Genomic DNA, 19303 nt, shown 5'->3' with positions numbered 1-19303 from the left:
TTTAAGCCACATTTTAACCAGTCTTTAACTATATATTTTAACCAGAGAAACAAGCTGAGCTAACTTTAGCAGCGGCTCTACTGTCGGGCCCTCCAGGATGATCTTTGTCCACGAAACAGTGTAGGAGAAATAGACTTTTAAGTTTTTAATAACTGGGATTGTTTGTTTCCTGAACGATGAACATTGAAGGAATCCTCACCGGGAGAAGTTACTACCACACTACTTCACGATGTTGTCCCAACTTTGTCTTTTGTTGTTTTAATGTGAGAGACATTACATATTGTACATTTAATACATGTCTGGAGGGGATCTTTAAGTTTAGCCTTTCACACCTTTATGTCACCTTAAGAAAGACACAGAGACAGGATCATGTTTTTGGATTATTATTAAATCTGATCTTGATAATCAAGTCATTTTGTCAGCTGCCTTTATAAAAAAATAAACATTACAACATAAGAATGACAAAGAATTGTTTAAGCATTTCACATCTTTTTTATTTCTGCATTTCATTTCTTCAACAATTTAATTGCACCCAGATCTACAATAGTTTGAAAACGTGCACAAAAACGTGAGTTTCTTCATCCTGCAAAGAATAATAAAAAATAAAATCTGACCCAGGCAAAAAAGGATAGCAGGAAACTAGTGTTAATTCTATAATTCTCCTTCTAGTTAATCATAATTTAATACCTCAGCATAATATACTTATAAAGACCAATATGTCTTGTAGTTTTGCCCCTTGCAGCATTCCCCAGCCCTGCAGTTAAAAAAAATATTTTCTCTATTTAAAACAAACATTTCAATGTTATTATCATCATCATCGTCATTACTATGGTCTTAGTAATTTCAGAGAAAAGAAAATATTTTCCTCTCATTCAGGCCCATTCCTGGTGACCAAGGCCCACCCACCCTTATCAGAATCCAATACACAACAATGCTCAAAAGTCCTGATCGAGAAATAAAACGGATGGAAACACAGGAATGACACAAAACAATTACTCAGCAAATTAGAGGTGAGACACAATGTAGCTTAAAATTCTCCTTTGAACCCGCACTCAAGGGATAAATTACCTTCAGACTAAAAAGGTTTTTTCCTGCATAAAATCTTCAACTGGAGATCATACACACCCACTGAAACCCGTTAAACCCACAATGCCTCATTCAGGAAGTACAGCTTCAAAATGAAGATGGCAAATATCAATGAATTCTACTCTTACAAGGAGCTGTGTATTAAATAAAATAAATAGATATTTAAAAAGGAAGGGAGAGAACAGTCCATCTATAATGTTATTGTGTGTCTTTTTTTTCTTCATTTTTACATTTTCTAAGAAAAATCTGACATAAGAAAAACATTATTTATGCCTTTTCAGATTTTTCTAAAACTTTTTACCTATATCAAGAAGATCATACAGATATACAGTAAAATAAGAGGAAAAAAATACAACAGAAGGAAGTCTTTAAAAACTATATGCAAAGGGAATTTAAAAACATAATAAATAAATAAAATACCAATATCATGATGATGGTGTAATTACAACTGAGAAGGTTTTTTTTTAAAACCAAAGCAGAGGAGAAAACAGTGAGTTTATAGTACTTGGTTTTTGCATTAAGTTCAATAAGGGACCTCTTGGTAAAAAGTAGGGGGAGGGGTTACATTAGGTGCTGATGAAGATCCTCCATGTCAGTTGGCTGCGAGTCCAGTAGCTTCAGAAGACAGCCTGAGGAGCACGACGGAAAACAGAGAGAATTCAACTTAATATTGGATTTAAAAACACTTAAATGGCAACTTTAAATGTTCAAATGGTGACACTTGATTGATGCGTTTTTCTAGATTTGAAATGATGCAACAAACAACAATAATAATTTGAAAAATACTCAATCTGTGTTAAAACTCCTCCTCTAATGTCTAAACACTGTATATTGTCATGTGTGTCTTTGCCTGTATCTTGTCTTGCTTCTCATTTCCCTTCCTCCTTTACCCTCTTCCTCTTCACAATGTATTTCTCAGCACTTCCCTCTCTTAGGTTTCTCTTCTTAAAAAAAAAAAAAAAAAAAAAACCCTCACACTGTATTTCTCTCCCATCTTCTCAATCACCCAGTCAATCCCCTCTTTGATAGTGTAGAAAATCTATCCAGACAGCCAATCAAGAATCCAATTAGTTTGAAGTATACTGTCATAAAATCTTAAGTCAGGTTGAAACAAACTTGGACAGACATGTTTTTAACGCCTCGGTGCCTAATTAGGAGACGATCATTTATTTCACAGGCAGGAAAAAATGTATGTTAATACAATTATCTTTATGCTGGGTGAATAAGCTGTTTCTTGTTTTTAAGTTTTATCAGCGCAGCGTACCGTTTGAGTTCGGTAAAACATAACTTTCCTTCAGAATATTTACTTTTTACTTTTACAAACTACCGTCTGCAATTTGACAATAACTGTACCTTCCTCTTTTAACCTTATTTTCATAAAAGCCCTTCTAGGGACGGTTGTTGCACTATGATACTACTCGGATAAGCTGACAGCTTGCCTATGTTCACTGTCTCTGTCCCTATTAAATAAACCATAAATAAATAACAAAAGATGAGGCCGGAAAGGAATGAGGTGATAAGCGAGGAGCATGAGCAATATTCTATTATTCTTCCTACTGAAATTTTTATAACATCTTAATGGGACTTCCTGTCTGTAAAAACTGACCAGGCCAATGCTCAGTTAATAATAAATACATTAATTAATACACTGTTTATGTGGTTACAGTGTGTGTATGTGTGTGGTGGACCACAGAGAGAACAGCTAATGTTAATGCTGCTGCTAAAGGGGAACCTAACAATAAACCTATTGCCACTCTAATCAGTCAGTATAATATATATCAAAAAAGAAGAAAAATTATAAAGTCTCTTATTTTCTCAACAACCGTTGATCTGATCGACTTTACACTTCACAGGCGTCTTGCTGAGGACCCAAGTAAGTGCAACGTCGAGTGTGAAGTCGATCAGATGAGCAGTTCAAGCAGCTATACCGGGAACTGAGCAATCAGCCCACTGCCAAACAACACGCCCCGAATGGACACTTCACTAGTAAAATAAATGATTATATTAAATAATGGCCATAAAACATTCTAATCAAACCCAGGATAAAGAGGAAGTCTACTTAAAGTAATAGCAAATAAAGCGTTTGGTAAATATTGACCAATTCTTTAATCGCATTACTATTATCATTATTAACCACGAGGGTGCTTCACAAAGTATTTGCCTCAGAAAAATAAGCTTATTATAATGTTATTGACGTGTAAACATCAAACCCATATAAACATTTCCTACAATCACATCGACGCTGACAAACTGCTCTCTGGGGAGTTTTACCATTTCAGACACAAAGTAAAGTATTAAACAGAAAACACTGCTGTGTTGTTGTCAACTTGCTGCTCTGTGATGGATGTGTTGCACTAGCATAAAGCCTCTTACCGGGCATTGATCAGGTACTCAGCCAGGCTGATACTAGCATGGGAGCCAGTGATGGTGACCTGTCTGTCAGTAGAGCCCTCCACAGGGTTGGCAATCTTGATCTGGGCCCCTGACATCTGACGGATCTCATTGATCTTTGCACCCTGACGGCCAATGATGCAGCCAATGAGCTGAGGAAGAAGAAAGAAAGAATGACCGTGAGAACACATCAGGAAAGACACAAACAGCAAGAAAATAAGCTAAATAATTCTCACAGGAACAGTAAACAGGCAGAAAAAAGAGGAGATAAAAGCGACTTACATCGTTTGGAATGGTCAGCTCGTGAGAGCCAGTTTGTGCAGAGGCATCCATCCCAGCTGAAGAAATGTAAAGAAAGCCCATGAGTGTGTTGACTAGGTGGATTATTACAAATCTACAGCAATCGCATTCCTGCTTTCAATCTGTCCACCTACCCTGGAAGCCCTGGTTGCTATGTGCAATGGGGAAGGGGCTCTGCTGCATGGCCAGCTGGTGAAGTTTGGTGAGCTATTGAAACAACGGAGGAAAGAACGTGGAGAGCAAAAAACAAACATTATGAGTGAAGAAAAATCTAGAAGACCGTTCCAAAGCTGAAAATTTTGCAATTATTTCCCTTTTGTAAGTGGTTATTGTGATAATGAGAGGAAAACGTGAAATGGGACATGGAACTTGTGATTTAGTTTAAAAAGGTTAAAAGAAAATATATCATTCAAACTGAAATATTATCTTTAAATATATATAGATGTATGCATCAGGCAGTGGTGGTTGGAAAAAAAAAAAGAGTCAGAGGGATGAAATAAGAAGGTGGCATGGCTTCCCAGGACCGAAGTTGCAAATATATTGGATCACTTACAGAGGGCCCTTCACTTACATCAGGCTGTGGAATGGCGTGCTGCCCTTGGACAGCGTATGCCTGCAAGGAGAGAACAGCACTTAGGAGGGTGTGGCAGTGTCACACACACAGTGTGCTCCAATATCCATCAGTCGTCTGTCCTTGGTGTGCCACAAGAACAGAGCTACAGACAGCACACCCGTAACTAGAATGATAGCCCGTATAATTAAATTCCTTTGGTTAGAATTGGCCCAGAACATACTCACCCCCCTAAAAAAGCATTAGAAACCGCCTGTGCAAATAGAACCAGTGACACATCTAGAGGAACAAACAAACAAATGTTTTAAACGTTATTTACCTGACCACCTGCAAAGATGACAGGAGAGCCTGAGGGTTTGGGTCTATACGGGATGGTCACTCCCTTTGGTGGAGACTGAGAAAAACAGAAATATCCACCATTGGCTACTGAAGTAACAGCAACAAAAACACAAACAATAATAAACAATCAACAACAGGCATCACAAATTTAACCAAAAAGAGTAGAAGCAGCATCGTAAAATAAACAGGGTTCGTACCTCAAGCATGACGACACAGATCTGCTTGACACACTCAATAATGGACTGTGGGGTCCCTGCAACGGTGATGGCACGCTCTGTTGAGTTGGGCAACATGTCCCCTGCTACTTGTACCTGAGCTCCTGCTGACTGCAACGACACACCCAAAAACAAGAGTTACGACACAGACGAGATACAAGACAAAAGGTTTCAAACCTCACAAAAGAAAAAGAAATGTGATGACTAACCTCTCTGATTTCCTTGATCTTGCAGCCACCTTTGCCAATGAGTGAGCCGCACTGGCTGGCAGGCACAACAAGGCGCATGGTGACCGGTGGTTTGCTGGTGGCCGTACTGTTAGTCATTGAGGTGCTAATGTCCTGGAGGGAAGAAGACACAACAAACAGGACTTAGAAAATGTTTTTTTTTTAAAGTGTTGATTCTTCAGCTCTAACGTGCAACAAACACATAAAACTAACCTCCTCCAGTTTCTCAATGATCATAGAGAAGGCTTTAAAAATGGAGGTGGTGGGTCCCGCGAGGGTAATGATCCTCTCCGGACAGTTCCCCTCCGAGATGTTGATGCGAGCGCCACTCTGCACAGACAGGGGAACAAAACAGGAAATATCCAATCAGTCACAGCATTATCATATGATGCATGAGTCAGTGTCACTAAGATTATGAACATGTTTCTTCTTGTTTTTCCCACATAGTTGTTTCATTTTAAAAAAGAAGGCACCTTACCTCCTCTCTCATCTTCTTAACTGACTCTCCTTTCTGTAAAAGAAAAGCACAAATACACAATAATTACAAAACACACCGAGGGGAGGGAAGGGGAAGGGGAAGGGGGGCAAGATGTAGATAGCATCATTCTGGCTGTAAACACAACTCACCTTGCCAATGATGCTTCCAACCTCCTACAGAAGAGAATAAAAACACACGTTAAAGCAACACATATATTCTTCCAGGTCACTGGCAGAGGAGACACTGATGGTTTGTTTTGGTTTCACTCTGAAGCTACAGTGGGACATAACCCTGATTAAAACAGAGGAGCGACTTCAGATTTTAAAACCCATCACACTCACCTTCCCATGCATGAGTAACCTGATGGTTAAGGTGACATTAAGTCCTCCTTCGACCAGACTTGAGTCCATTGCTGCAGCTGAATCGACACGCTAAACTGGCCAACAAAGTGGGTCTTTGGTCACTGGCTGAATGTCTGCAATAGAGGGGACAAAGTAGTTACTGGAAACTATTAGGACATCTCAGTAGAAAGCCTTGTTTACTAAAAAAAACAACAAATAAAACAAGCTGCTGTCAGTGCAGATCAATGAAGTGATGCAGGCAGTTAACATCTTGCAGACTTGAGCTCGTACTGTACTTTAATAACGTTAACTAGCCACTCTGAAAGAATGAGACGTTTCAGTCCAGTAATTCACATTAGACTGGCCCCGGTCCACTCATTCACGTTAGCACAATGACCCACTGTCTCCCCTTGCGGCGGCGACTAATTCCTGGCGATTGAACAGCTGTGGCGACATAGGTTGACGCTGTATCTCGTCAGGGCCTAAATGCAAACAGCCCACAAAACGCTGCCTGTGTATTTACATCAACTTCATGTGGTGTGCGCACCGGTGGCTGCAACATAAAGCCCGTAGGTTAATGTTAACACCGCAAAAAAAAAATCCGGTTTCAGAAGGTAGCATCACAGCTAGTCACGCAACCGAGGATCGGTGAGTTAGCATCGTAACATTTCTCCCCTAACTTCCTACAATCAAAACACACAGAAATAACTCGACCACCGGGATGTGAAGCCCCGCAGCGGGTTAAATACAGCAGCAAACAACACACAGCCACCAAGTTAAACACAGCTCGCCAATTTTCCGTCCAGGTCGCTAGTGTTAGCATCGTCCAAATCCAGGCAATAGCCGGATCCCCGCGGCCTACGGAGCGCAGTGAGGCAACCGCGAGTTACCCCCCCACCCCCCCCACCCGTCCTTCACTGTGGAGGGAAAAGAAAACATTAAAAAAAAAAGCCCGTGCGGCGGAGGGTCTTACCCGAACCGTCCCTTGAAGAGTGTTCAGGGGGTGGGTAGGGTGGCAAGGGTGGAAGGGGGAGAGGTTCGGGAGGGAGTTTTAAAAGGATCCGGGGAAGAGGGAAGAGACGCCGCTGTTCGATCGGACTCCACTCTTCTGCTTGGCACAAAAGACAAAATGAATTCAACTTTGACCTCTCCGCTGCCCCGCCCCTCTCTCTCTGGGTCAACCCCGCCCGCCCCGGAGCGCTGCCATGGCGGATGGTTGAAACGCTCACTGTGTTATGCTGTCATTTAATTTATAAAGAGCAGTGGTTTACCAGCGTTTTCTGACTATGTGTCTTATATTTTATGTTTAAAACTGGACAATGAACCTAAATTGTGAGCAGTGTGTGTGAAAGGAGATGAATTTTGAGCAGATTTTGTATTTTTAGGGAACTTTTTATACAATTATCTGTCTGTATTATGTATTTTTTTTGTCATTTTTAACAATCATACAGACTTAATAGACTCAAATTCAGCATTTTCTTGTCTCTGGTGCTTGTTCACTTAGACAGTTTCCTTAACAATTTCCTTTTCTTTACATAAATGAATCGAATGCTCACATATAGGCCCACTGTGTACATTTTCAATTCGTTTTCTTTCACGCTTTAAAATCAAGAAGGCCTCGTGACCCCCCCATGAAGCTTTGGCGATCCCTAGTGTTTTGGACAAATAGATAGAGTTTTATTATTGTACAGTTTGATGTATTTGTTGATGTTGCTGATAATTCTGGGTAAATTTCACCTTCCAATGGAGTCCGCCCTGTTCAACCATGTTACTCAAATTCCGTCCGCATTCCTACACACTGGATCTTTAAAATAACTAAAAATAACTAGTATATTTCCCCTCAGTCTCTCTGATGGGACCAGAGTACAGATTTCTATTACTGGGGAAATATCACCATCTATTACAGTATTATGGCATGGATTCACGTAGCAGATTTGTCAGCTAAACATTCATTCTAGAGACCATCCGATATGGGATTTTAGAGACTGATATCGATTTTAGAGGGCAAAATTCTCAGATTACCAACATGGCCACCGATTTAGTGAATTGTTGAGCTTGAGTAGATATGATATGATACCAATGGTCCATGATTGGCCACTACCGACCGTTATATCAGTCGGGGTGTGATTCATTCTGTGAACTCTACTCCAGCATACTTAAACAAAAATAGGCCTTTAAATTAGTAATGCTGTTTACACCAAAGTCCTCACCCAACCTCTGTTATGTAACTTAAGAATAATAACATCAGACAGTTTTTGCCTCTTTTTAAGTGGAAGGAGTGAAAAAATCATCCTGAACATTTGTTGTGTTGTTGTTTCAGAATGATGAAGACAACTATCACGTTCTTTCTGAATGATGTCTGATTTTTTAGGTACTCTGTGATCTCAACTAAACACTCTCAGTGTTTAAATTCATAATTATGATTATCATTATTGTTTTTGTAGGACCAAAACAATTTTATTTATTAAGTTAAATAATGTGAAAACTTTTCCCACCAAAACTGTTTTTGATCCTTTCTAAAACTACTGCCAAAACGATGTAACATATTTTATACATACATATAACACTCTAATTAAGTGCTTTTATGACTTTGCACTAAAGTCTACTTATATTATTTTTTACAACATGCCACTTCCTCCTTCTGTAACCTGTGCAATATTCTATTTTAACTTAAATCACATCTGTATAAAAATGCTGTATATAGTCTACATGGAACACAATTCTTCTTGTATTTTTCTATTTTATTTTGTTATTGGATGTGTATTTCTTCTTTTCTATCTGCTGTGTTTTACATAGAGCTGCTGTAACAAGTGAATTTCCCCAGTGTGGAATCAATAAAGTCTACCTCATCTTATCTTATCTTAAGTCAGACACATGACTATGACTGAAGCATAAGTAGCTGCAGCTTGAGAGCAATTCATCTAAAACAACAATGAAGGAAGGAAATAAAGACTGCAGTTTCATTTGTTTGATGCAAATATCTTGAATGTTTTACTCAAGCTGAATAGCTATGCTGTAATTTCCATAATTCATTTGCCAGTTAAATTCCAAAATGTATCCAAAAAATATTGTGGTTCATATGAAAATTATTTTCTATGAAATATAACATGATGATGAACTGTGGAAGCACAAACAACAACAACAACAACAACAACAACAACAACAACAACAACAACAACAACATATAGATTGTTATAATTCTATAACTAGAATCTCAGAAATCCATTATAATATATAATAATAATAATATATAATATAAAATATGATAGTTTCCATTAATGTGTCCATTAAAGTAAAATAAAATAAAATAAAGGGCATTAAACAGTAAGATTGTGGGAAAACACATTTCGAGTCTTTCCTACCAACTTTTATAAGGACAACTTTAATTTAGCAGCTAGTTCAAATCATCCTTACTTTCTGGATTTTTAATGAGGAGAGAAAAAGATTAAACATTTTGTTGTCTGTATCCTGTGGAGCTCTGCCCCTAATAACACACTGCTGCAGTTATCTGTAAATCCAGCAGATGTCACAACAACTCTGTGAGTCAGTGTTAGTTGTCCTCCTGACCTTATGGATTAAAAAATGAAATGTATTAAACAAGTCGCATTAACCACAAAACAAATCAAAATCAAAAAGGGCATTTCACCCAGTTTAAGATATAAAACTTAAATGTAACAGTGTTCATAGAAACTTCCACACTCCCAGGAATATTTTTTTAAATGAATCGGCGTCCCTAAACATAACATTTCATAGAGTGGATAGTGTGAGTGCTTTGTTTTAGTTACAGAGCAGGACAGCTGTAATAATCCTATTAATTATCTTACTGTACAGTTGGTCTGTAATTGGATTGAGCAAGAGCTGCTCAACATGGCTGTAAAAATGGGTGTAAGTGGATTTTACTTAACATCTGGGGACACGTCCACTGCAGTATTTTAAAATAAAAGGTAAAAAATATTGTTCTGATGTTTGTACCTCCGGGCTTTTACCTCTGATTATATTCGAAAATCTGCTGATACAATGGCCAAAAGGTAGACTTCAGGAAATTCACCTCTTGACCTGAAAATAATGAGCTTCAGCTTTATTATTTGCCTTTTTGTTTTATACAAAGAATATGATTGATGACTTTCCTCTTCGTGATGGATTGCTTTGTTTTCTGTGAGGCTGTTGTTTTGTCAGATGATTGATGGGATAAATGAGGATCTTAATTGTCTGCTAGTGTTTATTTTGAATTAGAGAATCAAATCCGTCGACTGTACAGTTAAAACCCTCAGAATCATGCTTTTATCATATTAAAGCACCATATAAGCCAGGAGAGCAGAAGAGATATAAAATGGAGCAGTATAGCCCTATAACCATGTGTTCATGGTCTGGTTGACGGAGTATTCTGCCTGAACTCACCCAGCACATGTTCATTAATCTGGTGCACATCAGAGCACCCACAATACAATTAGTCGATGGTCAGAACGGCTGGCTATTGTCTGTAACCAATCTTCTATTCTCCTGAATCGTTAATCCTTTATAAATCCAATTCTCTGACAGAAACTGATGTCCTACACAGCGTGGTTTACACACTGTTGTTTACATGCATGACTCATGAATCATGTCTGGCTGGGTTTCATGGATTCAAAATTAACTCGATAGATTGCCTCCACACTGGAAGAAATTGAGCTCAGCTATTCTGAAAGCAGTTTGTCTCAGCACTTCCTGTTTATTTTATTTATTTTTATTCTTTCCCCAAACATGAATCCAGGCAGTAGATGTTGGAGCTGGTTTTACAAAGCCATCTGCAGTGCTGCCTGAATGGTGCCAGGCTTACAAGGCTGGTGGTGTTTTTAAAATAGAAGCATAGCTGACCAGATTTGCCCCAACCAGAGACTGTCACGCTCTAGTAACAGGTAAAACATTTACTGTATGTACATCCCCTACATACCGAATGAACAGTGTTGGTTTTAAGTTCTTCCTAAAACCACCCTGAAGGGAAGGTAAATTAAAAACACGTGGAGTGAAAGACAAAGAACAAGAGTTTTTTTCTTGGTCATAACAAAAGATGTTTAATTAGGGTAAAAAAAATATGCCTGTTTCTTTGATCTGAAGAGCGATCACTGAGAGATGGATTATACAGAAGAGAGGAGGTGCAAGCTCTTCAGATTTTCCAATCAGCACAGTCTCCCTGGCCTTTTATGTGTATCTCCCCCCTGTCAAGCAATTGCTTACATAATCATCTGCTTACTTTAATCTAACCATCTTTCCCACAGTTTGTGCTCTTTTTACACGTCCCCCCACTTTTCTTTGCCAAATTCAACGCAACCTCCCCTTGTTCCCCCCTTGTTATTCTCCTTCAGTGCTTTTATCTGACATGCCCACTGGCACTCTCTCCCCTGTCCCTCTTCCCTCCACCGGTGAGTGGTCATTGATTACTGTACATGGATTGTATGATGAAATGCCACTCGCCCACCTAACATCCTCTTGTCAGCTGCACCTGACATCCCACTGCCTCTGTGCATTGAACAGACCGTCTTTGATGGCCTGTTTAATGCTCGCAGTGTTTCCTTGCAGAGATGTGTGGATCCACATCTGGACTCACTTTTTTTTGTTTTGGCTGAATCCTGTGAGTGTTTTGATTGTGAGCCCCTTTAACTGCACTGATAGCACATATTTGCTGCACATGTGAGGGCAGTGCAATTTTATATGGTGGGGAACACTATTGTTTACAGTGTTAAAAAGGGAGACCAAATCCTATTTATTCTCTTCAGCTTTAAATTGTGTGTTCATATTAAAGTAAATGATCTGGATTACAGTGTGGAAACTGATGACACACTCAAAGCCAGAGAGAGGGGTATCCAATTAGTCACCTAATTAGCAAGTATATGTTGTTTAAATAATCAAAGGTATTGAAAAGAGATGGCAAACAAAAGCACAGAGGATAAAAAAGACCATGCACCTCCAAATACGGTGTCTTTTTCAGTTTTTGGTGTCATGATTCAATAGTTGAGATATCCAAAACAGACAAAGTTAGTGTGTGTGTGTGTGTGTGTGTGTGTTTGTGGCAGAATAAAGGTTGGGATTCATGTTTGACAGAGCCGTGGGCAAGTTGTACAGATCTGTTAACTCACTAAAATGGAGACGCAGGGATGCGCAGTGGGACTGAATTCTCTCCGCAGGGGTGTGAACAGAACCAAAAGCTTGTGCTTGTGCGGTGACTGCAGCGTCACTACCTTTCCACCGCCATAGTTAGATGGGCCCTGCAGGGTCACAGCGAGAGGTGACACGTGCCTGCGTAAACTGTCCAGTCAGGAACCAGAAAGGATGAACGGCTGTGACTCCCTACTCTTATTTTAAGAAGATCTTTCCACAAATAGGTTGCTCCCACAGAGACAGATAATTGGCGTGATATCTTGGGGGCACGAGCATGAGGAGCAGTCTGCATTTTAGTGCCAATCCTCCACAGGAAGAACCCAGTTATGCATGCCAGTGGGCATGCTCTCTGGACTCTGTGTGTTTAGGGAAAGTCTTCAGAACAGAGCTTAGACAGGTTATGGAGTTTATGATAAATAGTATAGATCCATGGTTCCCAACCCTTTTCCTCAAGGGACTCTTTCTCTATCATTGAGTAAAATGACGACCGCTAACATATTTTATGGATGTTTCATAATCAATTCAACAATAACAGCACAGAACAGCTGATATGATGATAGATGAATGGATTTTGAGCAGATAACTTGCACTAACACTGCATAAGAGAAAAGTTTTCCTAATATTTTTAGTCACTTTCTATACAATTCTCTGTGTTATGTATGTTTTTAATTTTTAACAATCATATATATTTAATATGCATCATATTCTTCTCCCTGACGCTTTGGCCTTTGTTCCATTAACTCTTTGGCTGTTTCTAATGCAGGCTGTATAGTGAAGGCTCTGTGAATATAACTGGTGTTCAGGTCTTCACTGTTTCCTTATCCTGTGAGATTTGTTTTAAGTTTATAGCTTAAATAATAATCTGAACTTTAAAAATAATAGATTTATTCAGTTTTCTTCACAGAAATTAATGAGTTACCTGCTGGACGGATTCTAAACATTTGAAATGAAGCATTTTTCTTCAGTCAGACACTGATGGTGCAGCACTATATTGTACGTCTTTATAAAGGCTGTTTTTTTTCTACCAAAAATGTTTTGCACTGGTCAGGGGGTACTTGGCTGAAAGAATATTTAAAAGGGGGTACATTAATGAAAAATATTTGAGAACCAGTGGTTTAGATACTGACATGTTCATAAAATTATTAAAATATGTGCTGTTAAATGGACTGTACTTATGTAGTGCCTGTCTAGTCTTCAGCAGTGTACACTACATGCCACATTCAGCCATATTCATATAGAGAGGCCATAACAAACGGAAAGTGATCCATTCACACACATTCATACAATTTGGGGGTTCAGTATCTTGCTCAAAGATACTTTGTCATGCAGTCGGAGGAGGCCGGGGATCGAACCACCAACCTTCTGATTAGAGGATGACTCGTTTCCACCTCCTGAGCCACTGCCGCCCCTGTTACAGATTAATCAGTTGTATTGTATTTTATTTCATTATGATCTCAGTTCTTTATTGTTTCTTTTTGTGCATAAAACAGGCCACACAATTGACTGATTGACCAGTTAATAACAGACTCTGGTGGCGGCTGAAATACAGCGCTCGCCCTCAGACAGCATCATTAGAGGAGTTTTATTAGCTACTTGGCATCACTGGATGTTGGAAAATCGCTTTTTTTGGGGGGGTCCAAACTGAAATATCTCAACAACTATTAGATGGGCTGTCATAAAAGTTTGTGCAGACATTCCTGGTCCCCAGAAGATGAATCCTGCTGACTTAGTGATTCCCTCACTTTTCATCCCTTTCATTAGGTTCATATTTTGGTTTTTAACTGATGGATTTACTTGAAATTTGGTTCAGAGACATTTATGTCCCCCTCAAGCTGAATTGTTATAACTTTAATGATCCCTAAACTCATCATCTAACACCATCATCAGGTCAAAATGATACATTTTCCAATACTTTGGCTTATGACCAAATATCTCCAAAAGTACAGATATTGGTAACAAATGTTAACATGCTAACATGCTAAGATGGTGAACATGGTAAACATTATACATGCAAAACATCAGCTGTTAGCATTTAGCTCACAGCCTCAGAGTGCTGCTAACATGGCTGTAGACCTCGTTTTTAATGTCATGCCTTCTGTCTCAACCTTTGTTCTTAAGCCAGAACAACATATATCATCATATCATTATCATTACTGCATTAAGCAGCTGTAAGCATCAGACATATGGAGAATGAATGAGGCACACACACCTGGCAGTAATGCTTTCTGAGTAATCCGAGAAACAGTTTGTTAGTCCTGGAACGAGTACTGAATACGGGAATTGTTACATAAAACAGATTGTCAATGACAGAATGGACTGATCTGATCAAGCTCACAACAGAGTTTGGCAGTTGATGGTGGAACAGCTTTCTCCCTCCTCCAAAACACTCATTATATATCATACACACTACTCACTGGCCTGAGTACACACAGGGAGCCCAGAGACAAAGCAAAGACTATCCCACTATTTTCACTCTCTCTGCCAACAATGTGTCATGATTTTGTTGCAATGCTGAAAAGAACCAGTTACAAACCCTTATTTTGTTACATAGAAGAATATAGTTTCAGCATTTGGATTAAATGAACCACATCAAGTACACGGTCAATGATGGATGGATTGTGAAAGCAATGCCTATTTTTTTTCTCCATCTGGAGAAATAAAATACAGTACCGGAAGAATACATGTAATAGCGATAGTTAGTCAAGCAGCTTTATCTTAAAAAATTAAGCAAAAATATTAAAGAAAGACTAAAAATCTGACCAATTGGTTTGTTTTGCATCTACCTGACTAGATCCATCTTGACTTATACAGGCTGTTAGCGCTAAGGTAATTAGACATGGTCTGCTTATCTCTTAAGCATTTCAGGGAAAGGTTTATTGAAGAAGAAAATAATGTAGCACATTAAAGCTGTTAGATTGTATTTAACTGCTTTGCTCTTTTAGTATTTAATGCAGCAAAGCAACCGTGGATCTTTGTTACTGTTTCCTGTGACAGCATTTGGTTTTATTGTTGGTCTGAAACAGCTTGAATATATTTTTCCTGCAGACCAGTAAAAGATTAGACCATGACCAGACAAACACAACAAAGATCTGAACTTTTGTTCAAGGTTTATTAATAATTATTATTTTCCCTGTGAGTCACGTTTGCTGTCTACAACAAAAACACAAACTTCTTATTATATTAAGCCTGTAACTTAGGTATTGTCATATTATTGATTATTCAATCTCCAGCTGATTAAGGAGAGACACTGACAGGAGTTTATTGATCCCCAAGGAGAAATTCACATGTTACAGTTGCACAGATTTACTAGTAATAATATTACTTAATACTTAATATTAATTTTCCCAATGACTAGTAGTGTAACTAATAACTAATACATTTCAGTAATAATATTACAGTTACTCCTAGTTACAATATTACTTTTCTTGTCACCCTCTACTGATTTGAATAATTAGTGTTGGCAGGGAGTAATAAGTAAAGTAATTAAATTACTTTTTAAAAGATTAATGAGTAATATATTACTTTTTAGAGTAACTAGCCCAACACTGTTAGCAAGTATATAGTAGTTTTCCAGATAATCCAAGGGAGGGACCTTCAATCTATAGAAAATTGTAATCTGAAAAGTAACTAAAGCTGTTAGATAAATATAGTGGAGTAAATTTAACAATATTGGCCACTGTGAAGTTGTGGTGTAGAAGTATAAGGTTGCATGAAATTGAAATGAGAATACACACAAATGTGTCCTTAAGTACAGTGAGTATGTGAGAGTCCAGAGCTTTGGTGGTTGGAGACGTTGTTCAGTATGACACTCCTGGGTGAATGAGACAGGGTGTGTTTATGTGATTGTGAGGATGGTGGGAACGGGGGAGAGGCTCACACACATCCTCATCATCATAAAGTCATTGACTGTTTGGCACACAGTCACAGACATGCAGTCAGCTGATCCGCTGGATATTTGAAAGTCTTCAGCCTAAAACCCGGTGGCACTGGTGGATCCTGGTTCCCCCCATGTTAGAAAAAACGCTGAAGAACTAAAATGTGCCCTCTTGGATGCCTCAATGTTAGATAGAGAATGATAAAAGGGCCCTCTATGGTGGTGGCCCTGTATGGAAGAAACCGTGATAAATTGCTCTCTTGGACAGGGATACTCAACCTGCTGTGACTCAGATAAAATTAATTAGAATTAGAATCATTGATGGGGCAGAATAAGACGACCTGTAATGTTATTTTCAGTGAGAATGCTGCGCTAGCAGGTTTTGCCTTGTGATGGTGTCTGATATTAGCATACAGAAAGTACAGCACAGTGGTTTAGGATTGGCATAAAGTGGCAAAATAAAGGCAAATTCATCTGTCCATTTCATTGTCAGACTTTTGACGTTTGCTGTCCTTTACCAAGAGACTATATCATATACTGTATAATCTGAAAATCACAATATTAGTGTAACATAACTTGATCACTTTCTGTTACTTTTGTATTACCAATTGTAATTATTGTATAACACCAAATATGTAAATAAGAAACAAGAGAAATGCCAATAAGCAGTACCAATGCATATATAAAAGTGTATTCTATAAGACAACAAAACAATAAGATCATAGAAAAGAAAATGGAAACTGAAAAAGAGTTTTAGCATCAACAGTGTTTTTTTTAAAGGAAAACTGATGTATTTAAAAATTGTAATCCTGCTAAATAAATCACATTTTTACTAAATGTAACTGTAATGGGTTACATTTTTTGATATTCTGATTCATGTAATCTGTTACTCCCCTTTAAATCTGAGTTGCATAATAAAACAATTTTAATCTTAACCAGGGTGTTTTCATTCCTTTCGCCCCTGCCCCTCAGTCCGCCTCTGCCTCTGCACATGTCACTGACCCTCACATCCAGTCAGGTGTTAAAAGACATAATGGACGTCTTTTAATAACAACTCAATCATCTGGACCAAAAAAGGAGGCTAATGTAACAGTCAGCCAAATGAAGACGAGTGGATTCAACATGCAGGTAGAGTTATAGTCCACTATAGCTGAACTGGGAAGCTGAACTAATTGTCTATCTTGTTTAGAGACAATACGTGAGGAGATTACCGTCAGATAACGTAGCTCAGCCCTATGGAAGAGGACAAGCTGAACAAAGTATTCAGCTTACAACACAACCACTGGCTTCCTCGTGCCCCTTTGGATATCCACCCTTGGATCAGATGCAGAGTTATTAGTCATGGTCTTATCCAATCAGCCATTCTTAATGCTTGTGCTACTGGGCATTACTCTGGAGAGGACAGATTGTCTTTTATTGTCAGTTTGATTTCAAACTGGAGATTAGTCATATTCATGCAGTTGCTGGTGGCACAGACCTCTCTCTTTGTGTGTGTGTGTGTGTGTGTGTGTGTGTGTGTGTGTGTGTGTGTGTGTGTGTGTGTGTGTGTGTGTGCCTATAATGTTTGCATTTGTGCCTCCAAACATCCGTATGGTCATTATTCACTTTGACAAATGTTTATGAGCAGCCATAGATTAAAGGGAAAATCCTGTCTAAAATAGCCCTTTCACATACTGTATTTATGTTATTAAAACTAACAGCACATAGACAGACTGAAGCACTGATGTCATCCATAGACTAAAATCCTGCAGCTGCTCCACAGACAGTAAATAATGGAGCAAGTGCGAGCACTCTTAACAGCATCCTGGGGATTTTGTCTGGAACTCAGAGACCAAATACCATCATGATCATGTATGTTTTTTCAGGGAATTTGTGGGGTTAACAATTTAAAAAAAGACACATTCAGATTTAATATATTTAAATGTGACTATTACTAACTAATTTTGTACTACTACAAAAAGGATTATTCAGCATTCACCCACCAGGATTTGGAAATAGAGGGTTTTGAAACAGAGTAGGGACATAAAATTAGCAGAAAATGTAAATATGTTAAATTGGAAAAGCAAAATAACCAAAAAACAACAAATTATATAATATTTATTAGCAGTATATAAACATATACATATCTCAGTTGCCAATTTATTAGATACACCTAAAACTCAGTCTCAGTGGTTCTGTATTAAATCCCACCTTTATGTTATAATATATATTGTGCTGTAGAGAGGTATTGATTCAACTTTATGATCGGTTTGGAGGCTGCAGTTTGTGGTGCTTTTGAACTGTATTGTGTTATACAGAGAGGTGTTTCTGTTATTTAACCTACCCTCATTTATGTGAACGGTGTGGACAAAATAATAAAAACACTGGTCGGTATAACACAATAAATCTTTTTACAGAAGCCATTTTTGACATGAAATAGTGAGACAACAATGATACTAATTCAGGTTTTGTTTCATTCAGGTCAAACAGAGTCATGGGGGATGATATTGTTCTTGTTGGCTCACTGGAAAGGGTCTGCTAAACTAAATGGAACTGAGCCTTAATTAGTATAATTTGTAAAACCTGTGCTTACCCTACTAGTTCATGGTAAAATGGCTGCTGTGCAAAGTTCTAGATAGTTCAAATTGATCATAAAGACCTCTCTAAAACCGTTTCAACAAAACCTGAACATTACAACCAGAAGGTAATTCTGTTGTATGACCTGTATTAGTTTTACCTTGGTGTACCTAATATATTGGCATCTCAGTGTACATATAAAATTGTTTAAAAGACACTATAATGTAGCTGCAAGCAGATACAAGGACATTTAAAAACCTGTTGGGTCTTTTTTTGCCACTAGGGGGCGGCATAAGTGCAACGTGTACATATCACTTCATATGACACATTTAAGAGCAAATAGTTGCTCGTTTATCCATTTAGCAAACATGGAGCAACATTATCATTAATTTGGAGTCGTGTTTCTGGGAACCTGATGAATGTACGTCCAATATTCACTCTCCTTCAGCTCTGTTTTGGTCTCCAACAACTCCAGAGGGAAATATCTGGCTCTATAGCTGCTAAATGCTCCACAATGTTCACCAGCTAGTGGCTAACTGTGTCTCTCTGCTGTTTGTAATTGTGATTACAGTCTCTTTAAAAGGGTTCCCATGTGTCCTGGAAAACCTGGAAATTTAAAGACTAGTTTTCCAGTCATGGAAACACCTGGAAGTTGATTAAAATGACCAAATATCCTGGAAATAATCTATGTTGTCCTGGAAAGTTTTAATTGTATTTTAGCCTGTGCTGTGGCCAAAATAATGATGCAGTTAGAGGGAATGGGCTTTGGGAAATTGGACATGCTGGCTCA

General features: G+C 38.4%; 1 protein-coding gene across 2 annotated transcripts; it reads right to left on the bottom strand.

Moving 5' to 3' along the window:
* Positions 1–469: 469 nt before the first annotated feature.
* Positions 470–7086, bottom strand: pcbp2 (poly(rC) binding protein 2). Of its 2 annotated transcripts, none has more exons than XM_051424845.1 (13): positions 6922–7086; positions 5949–6082; positions 5757–5780; positions 5608–5640; positions 5343–5459; positions 5112–5243; positions 4885–5013; positions 4668–4742; positions 4331–4390; positions 3912–3984; positions 3760–3815; positions 3460–3629; positions 470–1715 (listed from the first exon to the last, which is right to left on the bottom strand). In XM_051424845.1, exons 2-13 carry the CDS (start codon positions 6015–6017, stop codon positions 1679–1681), a joined length of 975 nt encoding a protein of 324 aa, XP_051280805.1. In that variant the 5' UTR covers positions 6018–6082; positions 6922–7086; the 3' UTR covers positions 470–1678. The 2 variants fall into 2 exon arrangements, with proteins under 2 accessions (XP_051280805.1, XP_051280806.1); XM_051424846.1 differs by having other exon boundaries at positions 4349–4390.
* Positions 7087–19303: the final 12217 nt, after the last annotated feature.

The sequence above is a fragment of the Dicentrarchus labrax genome, unplaced genomic scaffold, assembly GCF_905237075.1.
Source record: "Dicentrarchus labrax unplaced genomic scaffold, dlabrax2021, whole genome shotgun sequence".
Lineage (NCBI taxonomy): Eukaryota > Metazoa > Chordata > Actinopteri > Moronidae > Dicentrarchus > Dicentrarchus labrax.
Note: the sequence above shows the minus strand (reverse complement) of the source record. Positions and strands in the feature narration are given on the sequence as shown.

What these genes read in the sequence shown, in the direction of transcription:
- pcbp2 (XM_051424845.1), bottom strand. Translation starts at nt 6,017, where the DNA reads ATGGACTCAAGTCTGGTCGAAGGAGGACTTAATGTCACCTTAACCATC. An exon ending in ATGTAAGTGAAGGGCCCTCT is followed by an intron (nt 3,985 to 4,330) that starts GTAAGTGATCCA and finishes TTGTTTCAATAG; the next exon opens with CTCACCAAACTTCACCAGCT. An exon ending in TAGCAACCAGGGCTTCCAGG is followed by an intron (nt 3,816 to 3,911) that starts GTAGGTGGACAG and finishes ACATTTCTTCAG; the next exon opens with CTGGGATGGATGCCTCTGCA.